The 18,893-nt window shown below is 40.2% G+C and overlaps 1 protein-coding gene across 3 annotated transcripts; it reads left to right on the top strand.

Moving 5' to 3' along the window:
- The first annotated feature begins 3,925 nt into the window (after positions 1 to 3,925).
- On the top strand, positions 3,926 to 14,548 carry ndufs8a (NADH:ubiquinone oxidoreductase core subunit S8a). Of its 3 annotated transcripts, none has more exons than XM_078267126.1 (9): positions 3,965 to 4,016; positions 4,577 to 4,720; positions 7,025 to 7,080; positions 7,959 to 8,024; positions 8,235 to 8,324; positions 8,449 to 8,557; positions 11,146 to 11,209; positions 11,459 to 11,587; positions 13,855 to 14,548. In XM_078267126.1, the coding sequence occupies exons 3-9, from the start codon at positions 7,035 to 7,037 to the stop codon at positions 13,984 to 13,986; spliced, it is 636 nt and encodes a 211-aa protein (XP_078123252.1). In that variant the 5' UTR covers positions 3,965 to 4,016; positions 4,577 to 4,720; positions 7,025 to 7,034; the 3' UTR covers positions 13,987 to 14,548. The 3 variants fall into 3 exon arrangements, with proteins under 3 accessions (XP_078123233.1, XP_078123252.1, XP_078123243.1); XM_078267117.1 differs by having other exon boundaries at positions 4,577 to 4,732; XM_078267107.1 differs by lacking the exon at positions 4,577 to 4,720 and having other exon boundaries at positions 3,926 to 4,016.
- The last annotated feature ends 4,345 nt before the right edge of the window (positions 14,549 to 18,893 follow it).

The raw sequence follows: 18,893 nt of genomic DNA, 5'->3' as shown, positions 1-18,893 counted from the left end.
TTGTGTTGGCATCTGCAGCTGCTGCCGTAGTCCTGCTCAACTAGTTATGCCCTGCACTCCTACAATTATTATTAGTCATAGTTGTTATGGTTTCGGTATTTTGCTTTATCTGTTCTAATTTGGATCTGGTATTCTGGTTCTATGTCTTGTCTCCTTGTGATTGTGTAATTTAAGGTCTTGTTTTGTATTATGTTCCGTTTCCTGTTTTATTGTGATAGTCTGGTTTTCTGTGCTGTCTTGTCTAGTTTTACTTCCTGTGTTTTCCCACCCTTGTGATTGCCTAATGTTTCTCACCTGTTTCCTAGCCCTTGTGTCACCTGCCTCTTGTTACCTTGTTATCCTGTGTATTTAGTCTTTGTCTTCCCCTTGTCCTGTGTCAGATCATCTTGTTCGCGTGTTGAGTTTACCTTGCTGTCACTTATTTCCAGTTTTGATATCCTGTTCTGTGTTTTTTTCGTCATTCTGGAAATCAGTTTTTGCCGAATGCTTTTGGGACTCCTCTTTGGTTTGAACCTTGTTTTTGTTAATAAATTCTCAAACGACAAAACTCCTGCCTTCTCTCTGCTTTTGGGTCCACCATTCCCTGAGTACCACGACAATAGTTCTATTATCTATACTGTTACTATAACTGGTCAAGGCAGATGGCCGCCTACCAAGAGCGACCGAGGTTTCTGCCTGTTAAAAGGAAGTTTTTCCTCCTGAGAAAATTACTTAGGATTTGACACTATAAATGAAATTAATTTGAGGATTAATACCAACTTGTGGTGTTATTGTAATTATTTACCTTTTGCACATAAAAAAATAAGTAACCATTACATTTTTTAACTGAAGGTCAAACTGTGACGAATGGAAAGTGAAACCTCTATTTGTTTGTGTCCCACAAGCACAGCTGTGTTCCTCTCTTTCTCTCATCATTCCAGATTTTTTCTCTCTCTCTCTCTCTCTCCTGTGTGCGTGTTGTGATTTTATCTATGATAATTTAGGTAGGCCTATATGATTTCACCTGGACTTATTTGGTGGTTTTGGGTTTTGTCTTTCATTGTAATAATGTTGAATAAACTAAAACTAATACATTTAAAAAACAAAAAGCTAAAGTGACAGGAATACCTTAATTCATGCTACAAGAACAGTAAGATTGCATAAACTGAGTTAAAGGATACCGCAATGAAAATTACAGGAACTGGGTATTAGACACAATACAACTGACAATGCAAATATATAAATGGAAAACACTGTCCTTCCCCCGAAAAACGACCCCGTAGCTTGTTTGTACAAGCAACCTATTACAGCCCATATTTACGTTTTTTTGTTTTATTTTATTGTTAGACAGTAGCCTCTAGCAGCTGTAGAAAATATGACGGGAGCAAAGCAGCAAATAAGGTAAAATACTGTTTGTTAAAAAGTCTTTGGAAAAATATAAAAACATAATACATGTTACAGTAACATACTGAACAGAATATATGAACAAAGACAACAAGTGTCTAAATATACAGCTTATGTACTGGATGTGTGCATATTGAATACATATGCATTCCTTTTAATCATTTTATTTTCTTTCATGATTGTACAAATAGCACACCAAACCTCTTTTCCATCAAGTCCATTGCCGCAGACAAATTTCCAATATCAGAATGAAATTGAAATCATGAGAGTCTTGCAAGAGTTGGGGTGCACTCCCCTGGTTTCAATCGTTTGGTTTTATTGTCATAAAACTCAGTCCAAGTTATCTTCAAATTGAACGTGTTTAATATTATCGTAAGTTTTAAGTCTTGGTAGTAAAATCTTATAGACTGACAAAAACTCAGTGACATTACAACAGATTGTCTTTATATGTAAGATGGTGTCAGACTTCAGTCTTTTCAGAGTCTTCTAGTGTTTGGTAGGCATAAGACACTGGCACAGGACTATGTGTTTTAGTTGACACAGGTGCAGTTTTGTCCTTGTTGCTGCTCGTACCAGCCACTGCATGTAAATTACAGTAAAAAGATAGGTTGAGATGGTTACCACCTAATGATATCCAACCTTTTTCTGTATCTTACAGCTCTGATGTTTTTCTACGGTCTAATAAAGTTTAGTCATGCATATTGACAGACACAGTGTTAAACCTCATTCTGACATAATCTCTTATCATCATCTATTTAATAAAGAAAAGGCTACACTTACTTTTGCGGTGAGCCGTCAAGTCCACAGCCTTTAACAGTGGTTTCTAGGTGTTTGTAGTGGAGAGCTCAGATGGATGTGCCATCAAAACCATTTTCAATTAAAATTCACATGCTCCATTTAACTCAACTAGAATGGCTATGACGCACGGTGTGCCTGTAATTCAGTTTCTGCAACTACTACTATCATTATCCTGTAGGTGATAACAACAACAATAAGGTTGTACTATTAGATAGATAAATAGACTAAACAAATTGACTTTAGATTTGCAGAGACCTATAGTTACAGTGCTGCTCATGAGTATAGGAACCCCTGCTAAAGTTGACTAAAAAGAGGAATAAAAAAATTGGAAAAATCCAACCTTTGAGAACACCAATTTTCTTTGTGAATGAATAATGTATCGTAAATAAATAAATTCCCTAAAATACAGGGGGCATAAGTATAGACACCCCAATGTTAAATTCCCATAGAGGCAGGCAGATTGTTATTTTTAAAGGCCAGTTATTTCATGGATCCAGGATACTATGCATCCTGATAAAGTTCCCTTGGCCTTTGGAATTAAAATAGCCCCACATCATCACATACCCTTCACCATACAGAGATTGGCATAGGGTACTTCCATAAAATCATCTCTCAATGCAAATCAAAGCTATTAGGCTAACTGAAATAAAACCATGCCAATCTCTAGGTATGGGGTTCCTACACTCATGAGCAGCACTGTATAGGATTGGGTATTGTGGGGAACATTGGGTCAGGATATCGACTGATAGTCTTATATTCTTATGCTGTTCCTTCAACAAAGAAAAAGGACCAGCCAGCACAGGTGGAACAGAGAATGAGGGAAGAGAGGGTGAGGCCGGAGAAGGACCCAATGGCAAGGTTGCTTTATGTAGTGTACAATTTGTGGGAGAGGGCAGTAAAGAAAGTGGATCTGTTTAAAATAACAACAATTATTAGAGAGCAAGTTGGAGAAGTAAAATGTGCGCAAGTTTTGGGATATTGAAACTTGTACACATGTAATACTGAAGTGCAGATGGAGAAGGCAAAGGAAATGTTGAAATGAAATGAGAGGTGGTGGTGCAACAGATGAAGGGTGAAGGAACAAGTAATTATATGACAAAGGGGTCCCTTGACCTTTCACCTCAATGTATCTGAATGAAAATTGGTTCTATGGGTACCCACCCTTTACAGACATAGAAGGTGTGTACCTCTCCAGTCCCTTCTTTCACCTCTGCTAAATCTCTGCTAAATTTATACTATTTAAGTTTTCGTTTTCATTTTAATACCTACACCTTTGCAATTGAATATAAACAAATTACGGCGAAAGCTTTGTAAAAGTCCAAAAATAACATCATGTCACAAAATAATTTTGGGGAATCTAAAATTTTAGCAAGTCGGATATTAGAAATGCGCCGACCTTTCATAAACCCTGACTGTGTTGCAGAAATAATTTCTCCTAAACAAAATTGTAATCTTTTATCATACAGTGCAGCACGTAGTTTGTAGTCTGAATCAAGTGAATCAAGATATATATAAGATCTTTGTTGGTTTAAGAATAAGAGATGTTAAGCCTTGCTTCATAGAAATAGTCAACTCTTTATTTTTGGCCTGTTCAGAAAGTGCCCCAAGACTGATGAGGAAAACCGAAACTGTGATTACTGGACACTGTATGACTTAGCTTAATCCATAAGATGGCAGTAATGCAACAGGATGCAAGCTGCTGTTTGTAAAATCAGCAAAAAGAAGAACAATACGCTCATGACGCTATCACGTTGGTTAACTTCCCTTCACACGCACTGTCCGTTCCGCAAAACCGTCCGCTGTTCTGGTTCAGAAGGCCAAATAGCGACGTTTCGGTGAGTTTAAAACCATTTAAATTCATAAAATATTACATAGCTCCGTCACGTCACATCAAATAGTTACTTTATTATTATTATTTATACCTGACCTTGAAAGAATTAGAATCACCCTTAATTCACCTTACGCGACCTCAGTGCGAAAGTCCTTGACAGTATGTGCTCTAACCTGGCTACTAATCAATGCTAATGCTATCTTAGCTTAGCGACCTGCCTTTACTTTTCACAAATTAAAGGCAAATTCAACTACCATGTATTGTGTACAGATTACAGAACAGTAGTGACGTGCTGCGAAGTCAAGTGGTCGCGAGGGCATTTTGTGCTACCTAAGTGAGTGACGTTAAGTGCTGGCGTCATATTAGCTTAGGTCAGAAATTCACGGTTAAAGAGTTCAGATCAAAGTTAAGTTAGTTTGATGTGCTTCAGTAACGTTGTATGACTTTGTAACATTAAGTCAGATAAGGCTAGCGTCAGCAGCTGAGAAACTAACATTACATAATCGTGCAGAACAAGCAATGTTTATCAGTATTCAGTGATTGTTGTTTTTGCGGTGCGGACAGGTGTCGTGCCAAATAGTGACCATCCGCCAAAAACGGATTGCTGTCCGTGGGAAGGTGCGCAGCCTGATAAGCTGTATCGCCCAGTTTAAATATGTCCGCAGCGCACTTGGAAAGCGTGTTACTGGTTGTATTGGCCCATTCAAGGTATTTCGGCAGGTAAAAAGTTCGCGGTTGGCTATGGCTAAGCCTCAGGAATCAAATCAAGTAATTTTGAGGCATTTTTAAAAACAACTTTTCAATGACATGGTAGAAGCTGCAATCACTGGAATGGTTATTAAAGCTGGGCATCGTTTATATTTTAAGGATTCTGATTCCGATTCCAGTTCCGAGTTTTATTTTGAGTCAATGGTGGTTTGCAGTTTTACAGCTTTTTCAACGTAAAATAAAGCCACACTAGAGCGCTGCTTACTGTGCTCCAAGGCTGCAATACAACAAACACCTGGCCGCTACGGAAACCAAAACTTGCGCATGTTAAATTGGGAAGCGATGATCGGATTTGAAACCAAATCCTCTAAACGATTCCAAACTATTCCAATAAAGAAACGATTCCGATGGAATCATAATTTTTGAAACGATTCCAAGTAGGAATCGGTTCTCGATGCCCAACCCTAATGGTTATAATCTAGGGCAGAGATCTTCAACACGGTCCGGGACCCCTAGGTTGTCCTCAGAGTTAGCGCAGGGGGGGCTGCCAAATTATGTAAAAAAAAAAAATGACTTTCTTAAATAAAATAAATAAGTCTGAAAATATACATTAATATGAATGCAGCATTTTAATAGCAAAGATAAATTGGCACCATGGTAAAGTTGGTTTTATATTGGACATTGGATATTCGACACATTCGAAAAATCTATTATGCGGCTTGCCATTTTGACCTATTCGTGTCAAAATACTTCTGATGAACTCAGCTCACCCCCAAAAAACCCATCCTTTAATTTTATAGAATTTTTATTAGACAAAAATTGCGCAAATTACGCACAAACAAATTTGTGTAGGTAACTATGAAAACACCAACTTTGACATTTCTCAACCAAAATAAATGCTACCAACACGAAACTTTAGATCCTAGTTTGCCATGACCCTCTGGGGGTCCCCCACACATTTTAAGAAGATCGGCCATCAAGGGGTGCTGTAGCCAACGTAGACCAGTTTCGGCCCTTCTACTCAATCAGTGTTAATGGGACATTTGCAACGGCAACGTACCACAGACCTTGCGGCTCACACATGTCGATATTTTCTGACGTTTGCCTCCTCACCGTTACGCTTTGGGTCCCACTTTCGTGTGCTCCCCGGGTCGTCGGGGGCTACTCACGACCCTGTCATAACTGCTTGCAGTTCTAGTTCTTTATTGTTTTTCACACAGTGTACATTGAAACAATTCTTCTGGAACATGTACCATTCCGGTTGCTGGCGTGCAGAGATCTTGGAACCATCTTCTGCATGAGTCAAATTGGGTCTACAAAAATAAAATAAAATAAAATAATAAGAAAATATTTTAAAAAATCAAAGGATGTTTTTTTTTTTTTTTAAAGTAAGCTTTGTGCAATGTGTAGGGGAGTTAGCTGAGTTCACCGAAAGTGGTTTGACATGAATAGGTCAAGAGGTCAAGCCGCATAATAGATTTATAGCATTTTTTTACATTAAATATCTATAAAATCAAAGGATGTTTTTTTTGAAAAAAGAAGCTTTGTGCAATGTGTAGGGAAGTTAGCTGAGTTCAGCAAAAGTGTTTTGACATGAATAGGTCAAAATGGCAAGCCAAATAATAGATTTCTCTAATGTGTCGAATATCCAATGTCCAATATAAAACCAACTTTACCACGGTTAAATTGACCTATTTGTGGGGAAAAAAATGATTTACACATTGAAGATAAGCTTACTATAGGTAACTATGGTAGCCATACAGTTAAGCTTAAGGAGTCACTGTGCCTTCCAGGTGTATTGTTCAACATTTAAAAACATGATGTATAAATAATATCCATTTCTTTTCATCCATTCTGCCCAGTTTCATATGCAACTCAATTGTATACAATATATGTGGTAGGGGGTCCCTACTCGGTCTCTCTTTCAGCTAAGGGGTCCCTGGCCTAAAAGATGTTGAAGACCCCAGATGTAGGGCACAGGGCTCTCCCACAGATGGCACCTTTTGGTAGACGATCACTTTTGGGGACGACACCTGGTTTAACCTCAGAATTTAACGTTACAGTAACGTAAAGAGTTCGCAATAGGGTTAAAAAGTCGCAATGTCACCGATTAGTATTTGTCAGAATCAACCTTGCACTATTTAGATTATGGTACTGGGAGTAGATAGGGACAGTTTATTTACAACCATGTACTGCTTACTAATAGAGACTCATTTTTGCGTCAGATAATAAATATACTATGACGTTTTGATACAGTCACTGTTTTTGAACAGTTTCTCAAAGTTCTATCCTGTTTGGTTTCAGCTTCTAAGACATGATGGCTGCAACATTGCGTTTGCTGTACTCCGTGTCAAAGCCAGGTAAGATTAAATCACCCAAAGGAACAGAAACATCCAGTTCCTCTTACAAAATACTAGTCATTTTAGTGCAACTGACACATTGTCGAAATCATTTTAAATATTGAGGCATTACATTGAAAATCTTTTAGATAACAGGAGCCTATCATTTCTGTAGCCTACTCCGTAACACCAGACTACCTTTCTATCGTCTTGCGTTTCACTCTCCACACCGCTGTCTTCGGACAAAAAGTCACGTCCTGAGATTGATAATGTTGTCAGACACTTTTAGTAACAATCTGAGCCTGTCAGTAGCAACAACAAAAAAATCACTTTTATTGGACAAAAAGCAAGGCTCCACAATTGCCCCATTAGGTTACGTTGTAGCTCGGTTTGTGCTGGCCAGTCATTGCGATCTCGCTCAATGCTGGACCAAATTCATTTTTTTTTTTTGGTCATATCAGTCTATTACGCCGCAGACTCACAGACCAGACGGCCGACCATCGGCAGAAAAGGCAATTGGACTGATCAGTGTCCCCGAGTTGGTCCAAAAAGTGCCTCGGAACACACCAAAGCGACGAGACGTAATACGTCTCCATAACAGCAGGCGGCGCTAATCTGTATTGCCAATTATACATGTCAAATCGGCCAAAATGAAGGACGACGGCCCCTCAGACGGACGACGGCACGGAACACACCGAACAGACTCAAGTCACTGACCTCGCCAGACTGTCCGATGGCCGATTATCTGCTCTGTGTGTCAGCGCCTTTAGACAGGTTGAAAAAACGGTAGTTACCCTTTAAGCCCATATCAGATACCTGTGTAGTATTGTTCAGTTGTATAGTTATTGGGATGTAGTATCTTAATAACAATGCACTTATTCATTTATCTTTCCTTTCAGGCACTATTGTGGCCAGCCAGAATCTAGTGAGGTCCTTCAGTGTGTCCGCACAAAGGGAAGGATTCAGTAAGTACCACTACAACGCATAAACGACACTCATTTTGTTGTATTGTTGTCGTGTGTCTCCTTGAAGGGCTTTCAGGGGCCTGTACCAGAAATTGAGATTACTAATCTTAATCTAATTATTAATCTTTGGTAGTGATGGGAGAATCAAGCATTATGAAGCTCGGGGCTTTCTTTCCATTTGTGCCTCTCGCCTTGTGTTTTTGTGTGCAGAATATGTGAATGCCCAAGAGATCCCCACAGATATGAAGTCCATCACAGACCGAGCTGCTCAGACGCTGCTCTGGACAGAGCTCTTCAGAGGTCAGCTGAACATCGCTCATATAAAAAAAACCACTGGAGGTGGTTTATCTACTCTTCTCCATGTGATCTGTACGATGTTTGAGAACTAATTAAACATGAATGAATGATTGTGTTGTGATGTCAGGTCTGGGCATGACAATGAGCTACCTGTTCAGAGAGCCCGCCACCATCAACTACCCATTTGAGAAGGGGCCGCTGTCGCCTCGCTTCAGAGGAGAACATGCACTACGCAGGTGAGGACAACCACTTACTGTATCAACCACTCAGTGGATTGTGGGTCACAGGAGTTTATATATAAATAAATAAATACCATGCATTGTAATGTTAATCAAATTGATTAAAAACAGTATCAGTTTAGAAAAAGTCTAATTCATTATATTCTGTTTTGCAATACGAAACAATGCTCTCTATTTTATTTTATCTTTTTTATAACATTTTTCCACATACGTATTTACTTTTTACTACAAATCACAGTAATTAACCCCACATTGAAAAATACACTAAGCTCTACATTAACATATATAAAGCCACATAATGAAATAAGAAAACGCACAAAAAATTATGCTCTCTAAATATTGAGTCATTGTAGGGACTAACCCGAGGAGATAGTAGTGTGACTCACTGATTTCAAATTTTTAATAAAATATATATATATATTTTAATTTAAGTCACATGCTTCGCCCCCGAGTTTCCGCTAGAAACACGGGTCATGTGACCTGTAAGGTTTCATTTTTACTTTACTTATTTTTAAGGGATGTAGATTTATACAATTTTGAAATGTAGGCTACTTGCTACAGGCACAGAGGTCAAAAGAATTAAATCAATGCACATAATTGTGCCGATCTGAATTAAAATAGGGCTATTTTCCATTCGCTAGGCTGAGGAAATAAAACAATACAAACTACAGTACAAACAGACTGGCTCATAAAATGATCAAGTGCCGATTAGAATCTAAATAATTGTAAACAAGTGTTTCTCTGCAACTCGCGATGCGCATAAGCCTCTGCCTGACGCCGCTGCGCTGTTTTGATGCAGTTCTGCAGGGAGAAGTCTCTCTCTGCTGGCACACTGGAGGCGGGTTTTACGCATTCTACTTTGGCCAGTTTGACCCACTCCGGATAGATTTCACCGTAATTCCAATAAGAACTGCTGTTGACAAAGTCAATCCTCCATAACCGTGGACGGCTGTAATCATATGTGCGTCTGTGTTGTTAACGTTAATGAGACGGGCTGTAGCTGGTGCCGACTCATCCTCGCTGACAATTTCTTGGCTTCATTTACGTTAGCCTGGCCGCTGCTTGATTTTATAAAGTCATTCACAATATTTCCCTGTTTCGCCAGGGCTTGGGCTTTGACTTCCCACTTGCTTGTCACCGTTTGTTGTAAATCTACGGTAGTCTTCTGAATTCAATCAGAGCGAGAACGCGACATAACGGTTTTCCCTTTATCGCGTACGCTACAGTCATTTCTAAATTAAAAAATATGATTGTTCATTGTTTTTGACATTACAGTTATTAATAGAATGAAAGATATGAAAATGACTGTAACATCTTTTAACACAATTCAAATTGTGCAGAGGGAATTATTTCCCCCGGTCATTCTGACAGGAGACAATTAGAATTTTCGGTCCTCATCATTTTTTTTTCATTCAATGACCGTTATTACTGGACAACGGAAACTCAGCTTGGCCGGTAAATCACAAAATCAACTGGCATTTTATATTTCCACTGTCAGGTTGGGGGGGGTACTGTGCTTGTACAGAAACCCACAGTGATCATGCTGTGATAGGTCAGTTGTGTGGAGGTGAGAAAATAGGTCGAGTTTAAAGTTCTCTCTTTTTTCATTGTTCACACCAACTATTTGTTACTTTTAGTGTTAAAAACACTATTCTCTGTAGGAGAGACTGTCTGACAATGTTATCTCCATGTCTCAAATGATAGTATGACTTTTGATTTCAGATGAGGTATGAACCATTTCCTTTTTGACCCTTATGCTTTCACTCACTGCTTCTTTTTCATTAAAAGAGGAATGGCTTGGAAACTAAGTGGGTGACAAACTCCCCTATTAATGTTTTACAGACACTTCTGAAAAGTTTCAAAAATGTTCCGATAACAGTACTAGCACAATTTTGTACTTGACTTGAAGGGGATTTTAGTCAGCAAGCGGTTGCTGCCGCCGTCTCCATTGTTCACAATTATAAACACGGCAGCCGTGCCAAGTAGAGGGAGGCTGCAGTTCTAATAAACGTGCACCTGTGGCCACCAGTCCCAAGCGTTAACCTCTCAGTCTGAAAGCACCCTAAAATCTACATGTGGAATAAACTATTGAAGTATCTTATGGTGCTTACCCACTGCTAGTACCAGCTCTACTCGACTTGGTCGCGGTGCCCCGTCCTCCGTTTTTCTTCGCAGATTTAGTACCGCCTCATGCGTGAGGCGAGCGTGGCTGCTCGTCATAGCGGCGCCGCTGGAAACTGCCGTGACCTAACGCGACACACAGAACGTCGAAGGTGTGATGTTTTTGATTCTCAGCATGTGGCTGTTTGCCACAGCCAGAAGACAAATTTAGTTTCAAAAAAAGTTGGAGGCAGCAAAAAAAACACAGCTGGCTAAACTATTTAATAAAAGCCTCAGCTCGCTTGGGACCTAGACGGAGGTGATACTAAAAGAAGTACCTGTTGGCAGGTACCAGGGACTTTTTTTCATAATGGAAAACCAAAAAAGTAGAGTAGAGGCGAGCCGAGCAGGTACCACGGAATGAAAAAACGCCATTAGTATATCGGTTAAAGGTGACTGAAGTCTTTGTAATTATGTTACACCAGGTATCCTTCAGGAGAGGAGCGCTGCATCGCTTGCAAGCTGTGTGAAGCTATCTGCCCTGCGCAGGTACACACACACACACACACACACACACACACACACACACACACACACACACGTGTGTGCACGGCTTGATTGCATCATGTCTAGACAAGACAAAACCACTTTACTGTGCGTAAAGCATGAAATGTATGATTATATATAAATTTGTCATTTCTGAATACATATAGGCATTTATATTCCATCTCAATGCCAGATAGCAGATCAGAGGACTGTGTCAGTGTGTCTCTTCATCTCCCAACAATGTGTGTCCAGGCCATCACCATCGAAGCAGAGACCCGTGCTGACGGCAGCAGGAGGACGACTCGCTACGACATCGACATGACCAAATGCATCTACTGCGGCTTTTGTCAGGAGGCTTGTCCTGTGGACGCCATTGTAGAGGTGCGTGTATGATCCTGATGATGTCTGACATACAGGGTGTCTGCAGGTGCTTAACGTGTAGATATACAGTAAATTCAGTTTTTGATGCCATATCGCATTTTTGTCAGTAAGTTCTTTAAATGGTCCCATTGTTTTCCAACTTTCCATTTTTTTGTTTCAACATGGTCTAACATTTATCCACCAAATCCTGATCAAACACTGCACAACTGCCGGTTCAGTGCTTCAGAAAGCTTAGTTCCCCCATCACCCAACTGCAGTTTGTTGCAAAACAAATCAAAAAGGGGACAAATGGCACAAGAGCTACCACATTTTGGGGTGCGCAATAAAAGGTTTTTTTCTTCAGGAGAGCATGCCTCTGGACGCCCCTAGAGGGGGAAACTTCCTGTAGGCTATTTTTTATATCGCAATATATATCGCAGGAAAAGATTTATTGCAATGTCAGTTTTTTTCAACTGGTGCAGTGCTTGTTTAAAACATGCCTGTTGGGAACGGGCCGATTGCTTGACACACGGTCAGAACACCGGTAAAATACTCAAAAAAAAAAAAAAAAACACCGACAGGCTTTACCCCCAACTAAAAGGGCCCCAAACAGCTAAACATTTCTGATGATGTTTAGATATGATTTATTTTTTTAAATATGTTGCTATTCTAACTCATTGAAATAACTTACAGATGCCTCCCAAAGCACTTCAAATATGCTTCTCAATTGTATATTGCTGGCATTCACAAAATACAACAATTAAAATACGATGCATTATTATTCATTGAACTATCCAGCATTATATTAGAGTTGAAAGCTCCACCTTGAACAGACGTTAAGTAAATGTAAGTACATTTTGCTGATAATGCCTCTCTTTCATTCCTCACTTTAAAGGTCCCATGGTATGAAAATGTCACTTTTTAACATTAATATGAATTCCACCAGCCTGCCTATGGTCCCCCAGTGGCTAGAAATGACGATAGGTATAAACCGAGCCCTGGGTATCCTGCTCTGCCTTTGAGAAAATGAAAGCTCAGATGGGCTGATCTGGAATCTTCCCTTTATGATGTCATAAGGAGGAAGGTTACCTCCCCTTTCTCTGCTTTGCCCGCCCAGAGAATTTGGCCCGCCCATGAGAGAGAGACATCTTGGCTTGCAAATGAGCGAAGCATGGCAGTTGGTCTAAATCGGCCCCTGAAAAACACACCAAGTCATGCCTACTCAGAAAGACCGGTCGAATACACTTAGCTGAGGTATTTAATGCTAAAAAGTCGCTTGCTTTGACATAACCACTGGCGTTACAAAGGTATTTAAAGATTTTTTTTAAACGATATTTTGGCAGCAGTAACGTTATTCGTGTTATAAGTTAGTTGGCAAAATTACACCATTTGAGTTGCAATGGTTTAGTAGCGCTTATCCTGTATTCTATTCACTCGTGGTCATTGACTTCAGGGAAGAGAAGAACAATCCGGTTCCACAAAGTGTATCCAGCATCCAGCTACAAAAAGTGAGCTGCTGTTTATTCACACAAATGTTGAACAATAGTACACATAATGAGTATGTAGTGCATTCTATTCTATTTCTATTTCTATTCTATTTGGCTTATTGACAAGGAAGTGATGTCAGGAGAAAGGCATCCCGCTCAGCCAATAGATAACCGTAACCTGATACAAGCAGGAGGGCCTTGAATGCTGACTGGCAGGTCAGGGGGTCAGAGGCTGCCCTGGCAGCTCTCTGTCTCACAGCAGACAGGAAATTCATTGGAGATGGCACAACTAACTCTTTGGCTGAAACCGTGTGGACTTTTCTAGGAAAAATATCTTAACAGTTTTGTATTTGTTGTTAGTTACAGTGTTTATTTTTATGTTTCCCCTGAGACTTGAAAGAACAATTTTCAAAAGGCAAAAGTCGTGTTCATTATTGTTCTGTGTGATTTCAATACATCGCTGTGAGACTTGTTTCCGTTTAGTTTTTCTTTATAGTCATATCACAATTTCTACATTCATGTGACATCTCTGCAGCATACATATCCTGAAAGCCCAGGTTGTCGTGAAAAAAATGAAATGTCTTTAACCTGATTATGCATAACAGGGTTGAGGTTATACAAGCATTATTACACAAGGAGACCAGGCAACCCAAATATTAGACGAAATGGCGTATGTATGTGTTAAGTTACAGCTTATTAAGTTCATGTCATAGAAAAGGCCATTTGGTGAACTTACTCTGACCCCTTCTTTCTCGCTTACATTCCCCTCTCCATCCTCTCTCTCTTTCCTTCTTTATTCAGGGTCCTAACTTTGAGTTTTCCACTGAAACCCATGAAGAACTGCTCTACAACAAGGAGAAGCTCCTCAACAATGGAGACAAGTGGGAGGCAGAGATAGCTGCCAACATACAAGCTGATTACCTCTACCGATAGACACACACACACACAGTGTACAGTTAGCACATACCAGAATAACCTCTGACACACATACGTCCATACTGTACATACTGTAAGAAGACAGTCAGCTGTGGGTGTGCTTCAGGGTTGGATTTGGGTTTGCCGATGCAGCTTTTATTTCAAACCAAACACATTTCCTCTGGTGTCAGTGTCATCCCCTTCTGATATACTGAATATACTTTGATATGTTTCAGATTTTAACCATGTCATTGTTTGGATATCATATTTATTGTAGAATGAAAATTACTACACTGGCATTCTGTGATGAGTGTACACCAGCTGCCTCAGCATGGTCCAGTCAGTGATCATCCAGTCATCCATGTTGTTGTTTGTACAGTCCCACTGGACTAAAAAGCATGGAGACTGAGTCATGCTGTGGCAGTATCAGTGCTGTACACTGATGGCAGATTGCAGACTCCTGATATCCTACACAAGTATACATAGATTATTATTATCTTGGATGTCAGTGCAGAGTATGATGGTTTTTGTGCTGTTTCCACCCTGACTCAAGAAATAAAATTCTGGGAGAAAGACTAAATGTGTTGAATGTGAAGGTTCCATCTCTACTTTAGGTGAAGAATTTAAAACCGTGAACATCATCTCCAGGTCACCAAACTGGACAGACTCCATCTGTTAATGAAGACTGTGACCCCCTTGAGATATGGTTGAAAGCTCTTGAAAAAGCTAGCAGGTGGACCTCGAGTTAAGAGGGATGTTTTGTTTCGTGTAAAATCGAGTCAAAGATTGAATCAAGTATAAGTAAACGAGGTAAGATGCCCACATGTAATTCAGCAGTGTGCTTTAAATGTCACTAAAGTTAGTGTGTTTGTGTTGCCTACATTCATTGGCTAAATGTACTTCTTTCTTGCTTGTATTTTGCACAATAGATGTTAAGGTCACTTGGTCTAATGTTACCAATTTAAAACCGATAAAATAAACCCGTAGCAATAATAGTTAGGATCAATCAGGATACGATCAAACTTTCTTAAAGTCATATTATGCTTTTTGGCTTTTTCCCTTTCCTTAATTGTGTTATATATCTTTTTTGTGCACGTTATAGGTTTAGAAAGTGAAAAAGCCCAAAGTCCACCCCAAAGGGACTTACCATCTCCAACAGAAAACACTGTTCACAAACAGCTCTATGGTAGTCTCGTCACTTTGTAACGTACATTATAATGCTTGTCTAGCTGCTAGCGTGGCACGCCCTCATACTCTGCTTCTGACTCTGCTAGCAGTCCTTACCTAGGTACTACGCATGTGCGACTCCCAGCAAAGATGGAACAGAAGTGAGATGCCTCACTCGGTAGCTAAAACAGAGAGCTCAACACAGGGTGAAAAGAGGAGCTGCAGCAATGTGCAGTACAAAAATATGGTGTTTTGTTTAATTAAATCATGTAAACCTATTCTGGTACAACCTCTAAATACAATTATGAACGTGAAAATGAACATAACATGAGCATTTCAGTCAGAAACTCATGCAGCTGTTTACCAAGCCTTATTGAAATGAGTCTGCTGGTATTAAAGCACCCTGACTGTTCGCACTTGGATAGTAACTTTACTATGAAGAACATATTGAAATGTTTCTGCTTTCTTCAGTTCTATTACTAATTCTATTAAGTTTAATTTTATTTTATATTAGTATTTATAAAATATCCCATATCCAATATAGACCTCAACAGTCCTGCCCACAGCCGACTCCGGAAGTAAGAATACAATTTCTCCATTGACAATTGGAGTATAAGCCATAACAATTGTAACCAACGATGGTAGACTTAAAACCAACTACGACATGACTAAGTGATTGTTTAAGCAAAGCAAAGAGGGGACTTATATAATTAAAATCATTATGTACACTTAAAAATTTTATTCTACGTTAGCATTATGATTTTACACATGTATGTTTTTAAAAGTGAAAATGAAAAGGCAATAATTCAATTTGCATTTTTATCTTCACATACTGAAGGGCTCACTAATTTCATAAAAAATGTAAACAGTGCTGAGGTTTTCTCTCTGTTTATACAAACCATTGTTGGCCTACAGAGTTTGTAATGCACGCTTATTAGGTAACTGTTCATTTAGTAGGTTGGTTAAATTAAATACCTCATATGCTAATTTTCAGGTTCATAATTGTATTTAGAGGTTGTACCAGATTAGCTTTACATGGTTTAATTTTCAACAAACACCATATTTTTGTTGTACTGCACATTGCTGCAGCTCCTCTTTTCACCCTGTGTGTTGAGCTCTCTGGTTTAGCTACAGAGTGAGGCATCTCACTTCTGTTCCATCTTTGAGTCGCACATGAGCAGTACCTAGGTAAGGACTACTAGCCATTCAGAAGCAGAGTATGAGGGCGTGCCACGCTAGCAGCAGCTATAACACGTTATAATGCTCGCGAGCATTATAACGTGTTACAAAGTGACGCACGTTCGTCACAGAAGTAACTCAAGCTGGCAACCACCTAGATTTCATATGCACCAGAAACTGCTCTACATCCAACCTCACTGTTACTCCACTCCATGCCTCAGACCATTTCTTCATCTCTTACTCTCTCCCACTCTCCCAAGCTCACAACCATATCTCAAGAGACACTATACCTGTCCGCCGTAACATTTGTTCACTTTCTCCTTCTCTGGCGTTATGTACTTTATCAACCCTCCCTCCATCTGACTCTTTCTTACTCATGCCTCCCAACGCTGCCACAGACACTCTCTACTCTATCTTCCTCTCTTGACTCTCTTTGTCTTCTTACTTCACGACAGGCTTGCAAGACCTCCCCAGCTCCGTGGTTATCTGACTGCAGCGCTCTCTGAGGATCTACCTCAGAACCTTGCCCACTTAAAACTGGGGTTCCTCAGGGATCAGTCCTGGGTCCCCTCCTCTTCTCTCTGTACACCAACTCTCTCGGGTCTGTCATTCACTCGCACAGCTTTTCTTATCACAGCTACGCAGATGACACCCAACTAATTCTCTCCTTGAAACTCAAGTAGCAGCACGTATCTCGGCCTGTCTGACTGACATTTCTTCTTGGATGTCCACACACCATCTGAAACTCAACCTTGACAAGACTGAGCTCCTTTTCCTTCCAGGGAAGGGCTCTCCTACCCAAGACCTGACTATAACAATTGACAACTCTGTGGTAGTCCCCATCCAGACTGCTAGAAGCCTGGGTGTTACACTTGACGACCAACTCTCCTTCACTGCCAACATACGTCCCCTTCTAACGCAGAAGGCGGCTCAGGTTCTGGTTCAGGCTCTAGTCATCTCACAGCTAGACTACTGCAACTCCCTCCTGATTGGCCTGCCTGCATGTGCCATCCGGTCCCTGCAGCTCATTCAGAACGCAGCAGCTCGACTTGTCTTCAACCTCCCCAAGTTCTCTCACACTACACCGCTCCTCCGCTCTCTTCACTGCTTACCAATTGCTGCCCGCATCTGCTTCAAGACACTAGTACAGGGCCACAAACGGATCAGCCCCAGCATACATCCAGAACATGGTCAAACCCTATACCCCAACCCGCCCACTCCGCTCTGCATCAGCCAACCTGCTTGCTGCCCCCTGACAGCGAGGGACAACTAATCACTCAACGAAATCCCGACTGTTTGCTGTCCTGGCTCCCAAATGATGGAATGAGCTCCCTTTTGACATCAGGATGGCCGAAAGCCTACGCATCTTCCACCGAAGGCTAAAAACACATCTCTTCCGACTAAACCTTGGATAAAAAAAAAAAAATTATATATATATATATATATATGTATATGTTTATTTATTTCTTGAAGCTGCACTTTCATATGGCTCTTTGTAGTTTTGCTTATTTAAAGCTCATGTACTTGCACTTACTACTTGTTGTCTGGAGTTTGCACCTTCAGGGTTGAAAGCACTTAATTGGAAGTCGCTTTGGATAAAAAGCTAAATGACATGTAATGTAAAGGCTGGACTACAATAGAGCTGTTTGGAGCAGTTTGTGAACAGTGTTTTCTGTTGGAGATGGTAAGTCCCTTTTGGGTGGACTTTAGGCTTTTTCACTTTGTAAACCTATTACATGCTCAAAAATGATATATAACACAATAAAGAAAAGAGGAAAAGCCAAAAACCATAATATGAGCACTTTTATACTTAGTAGTACTAATAGTAGTTAACTAAGTACTAAATAAGTAAAAATAGCCTTCCAAACGGCTTTGGGTCTCCCTCTGATTTTATGGTGGACAACTAGGCACAGGGAGAATGTAGTGATATATTTAAAGGGGACAAATTTAAAGGGGACATTGTCGCAGCCCTATATATATATGTGTGTGTTCCTGCTCTGATCAGTCTGTCTATATTTGATGATTTCAGAGGTGAAACAAGCTGGTGGGAATAAAAGCATTTGGAGGACGATACCTTTGATCAATAAGGCAGTGAAATGATTTCTTCACGAGGTGAGGTCACATAGAAATTAACATTATCCAGTTTTACAAACGGCTCAAGCTCACCTGGGCTCGTAATACAAAGGCATGCAGCTGCTAAAGGTTAACCTAGTCAGTAACCTTCTGTCTCGTTCTCCCTACGTGTTGCATTCAACTTAAGAATGAGACTAAACTTGCCTGGACAAGTCTTCTAGAGGGGTTTGTGCTGTGTTACTGACTCACCAAGGATCTGCATGGTTTTTACGTGTTGTTGTGCGTTCTTTGGCTGCTTGCTGCTGTGCCCAGGACGTAGCTTCGGGTTAATTTCAAAATAAAACACCCAGGTTTATGGTGATTTTGGCTGTATTGACTTCTCAGCTGTTTCTAGAGCGAGACAGGCAATCAGGCACATGGAGAGAGAGACGGACGGACAGACAGATAGACAGAGTGACACACACGCACAACCAAACACTCACACGGGGATAGAGAGAGTGATAGAG

Source organism: Sander vitreus, chromosome 2, assembly GCF_031162955.1.
Source record: "Sander vitreus isolate 19-12246 chromosome 2, sanVit1, whole genome shotgun sequence".
In the NCBI taxonomy this organism is placed as follows: Eukaryota; Metazoa; Chordata; class Actinopteri; order Perciformes; family Percidae; genus Sander; species Sander vitreus.
The sequence above is the reverse complement of the archived record's forward strand: the minus strand, read 5'-3'. Positions and strand labels throughout refer to the sequence as shown.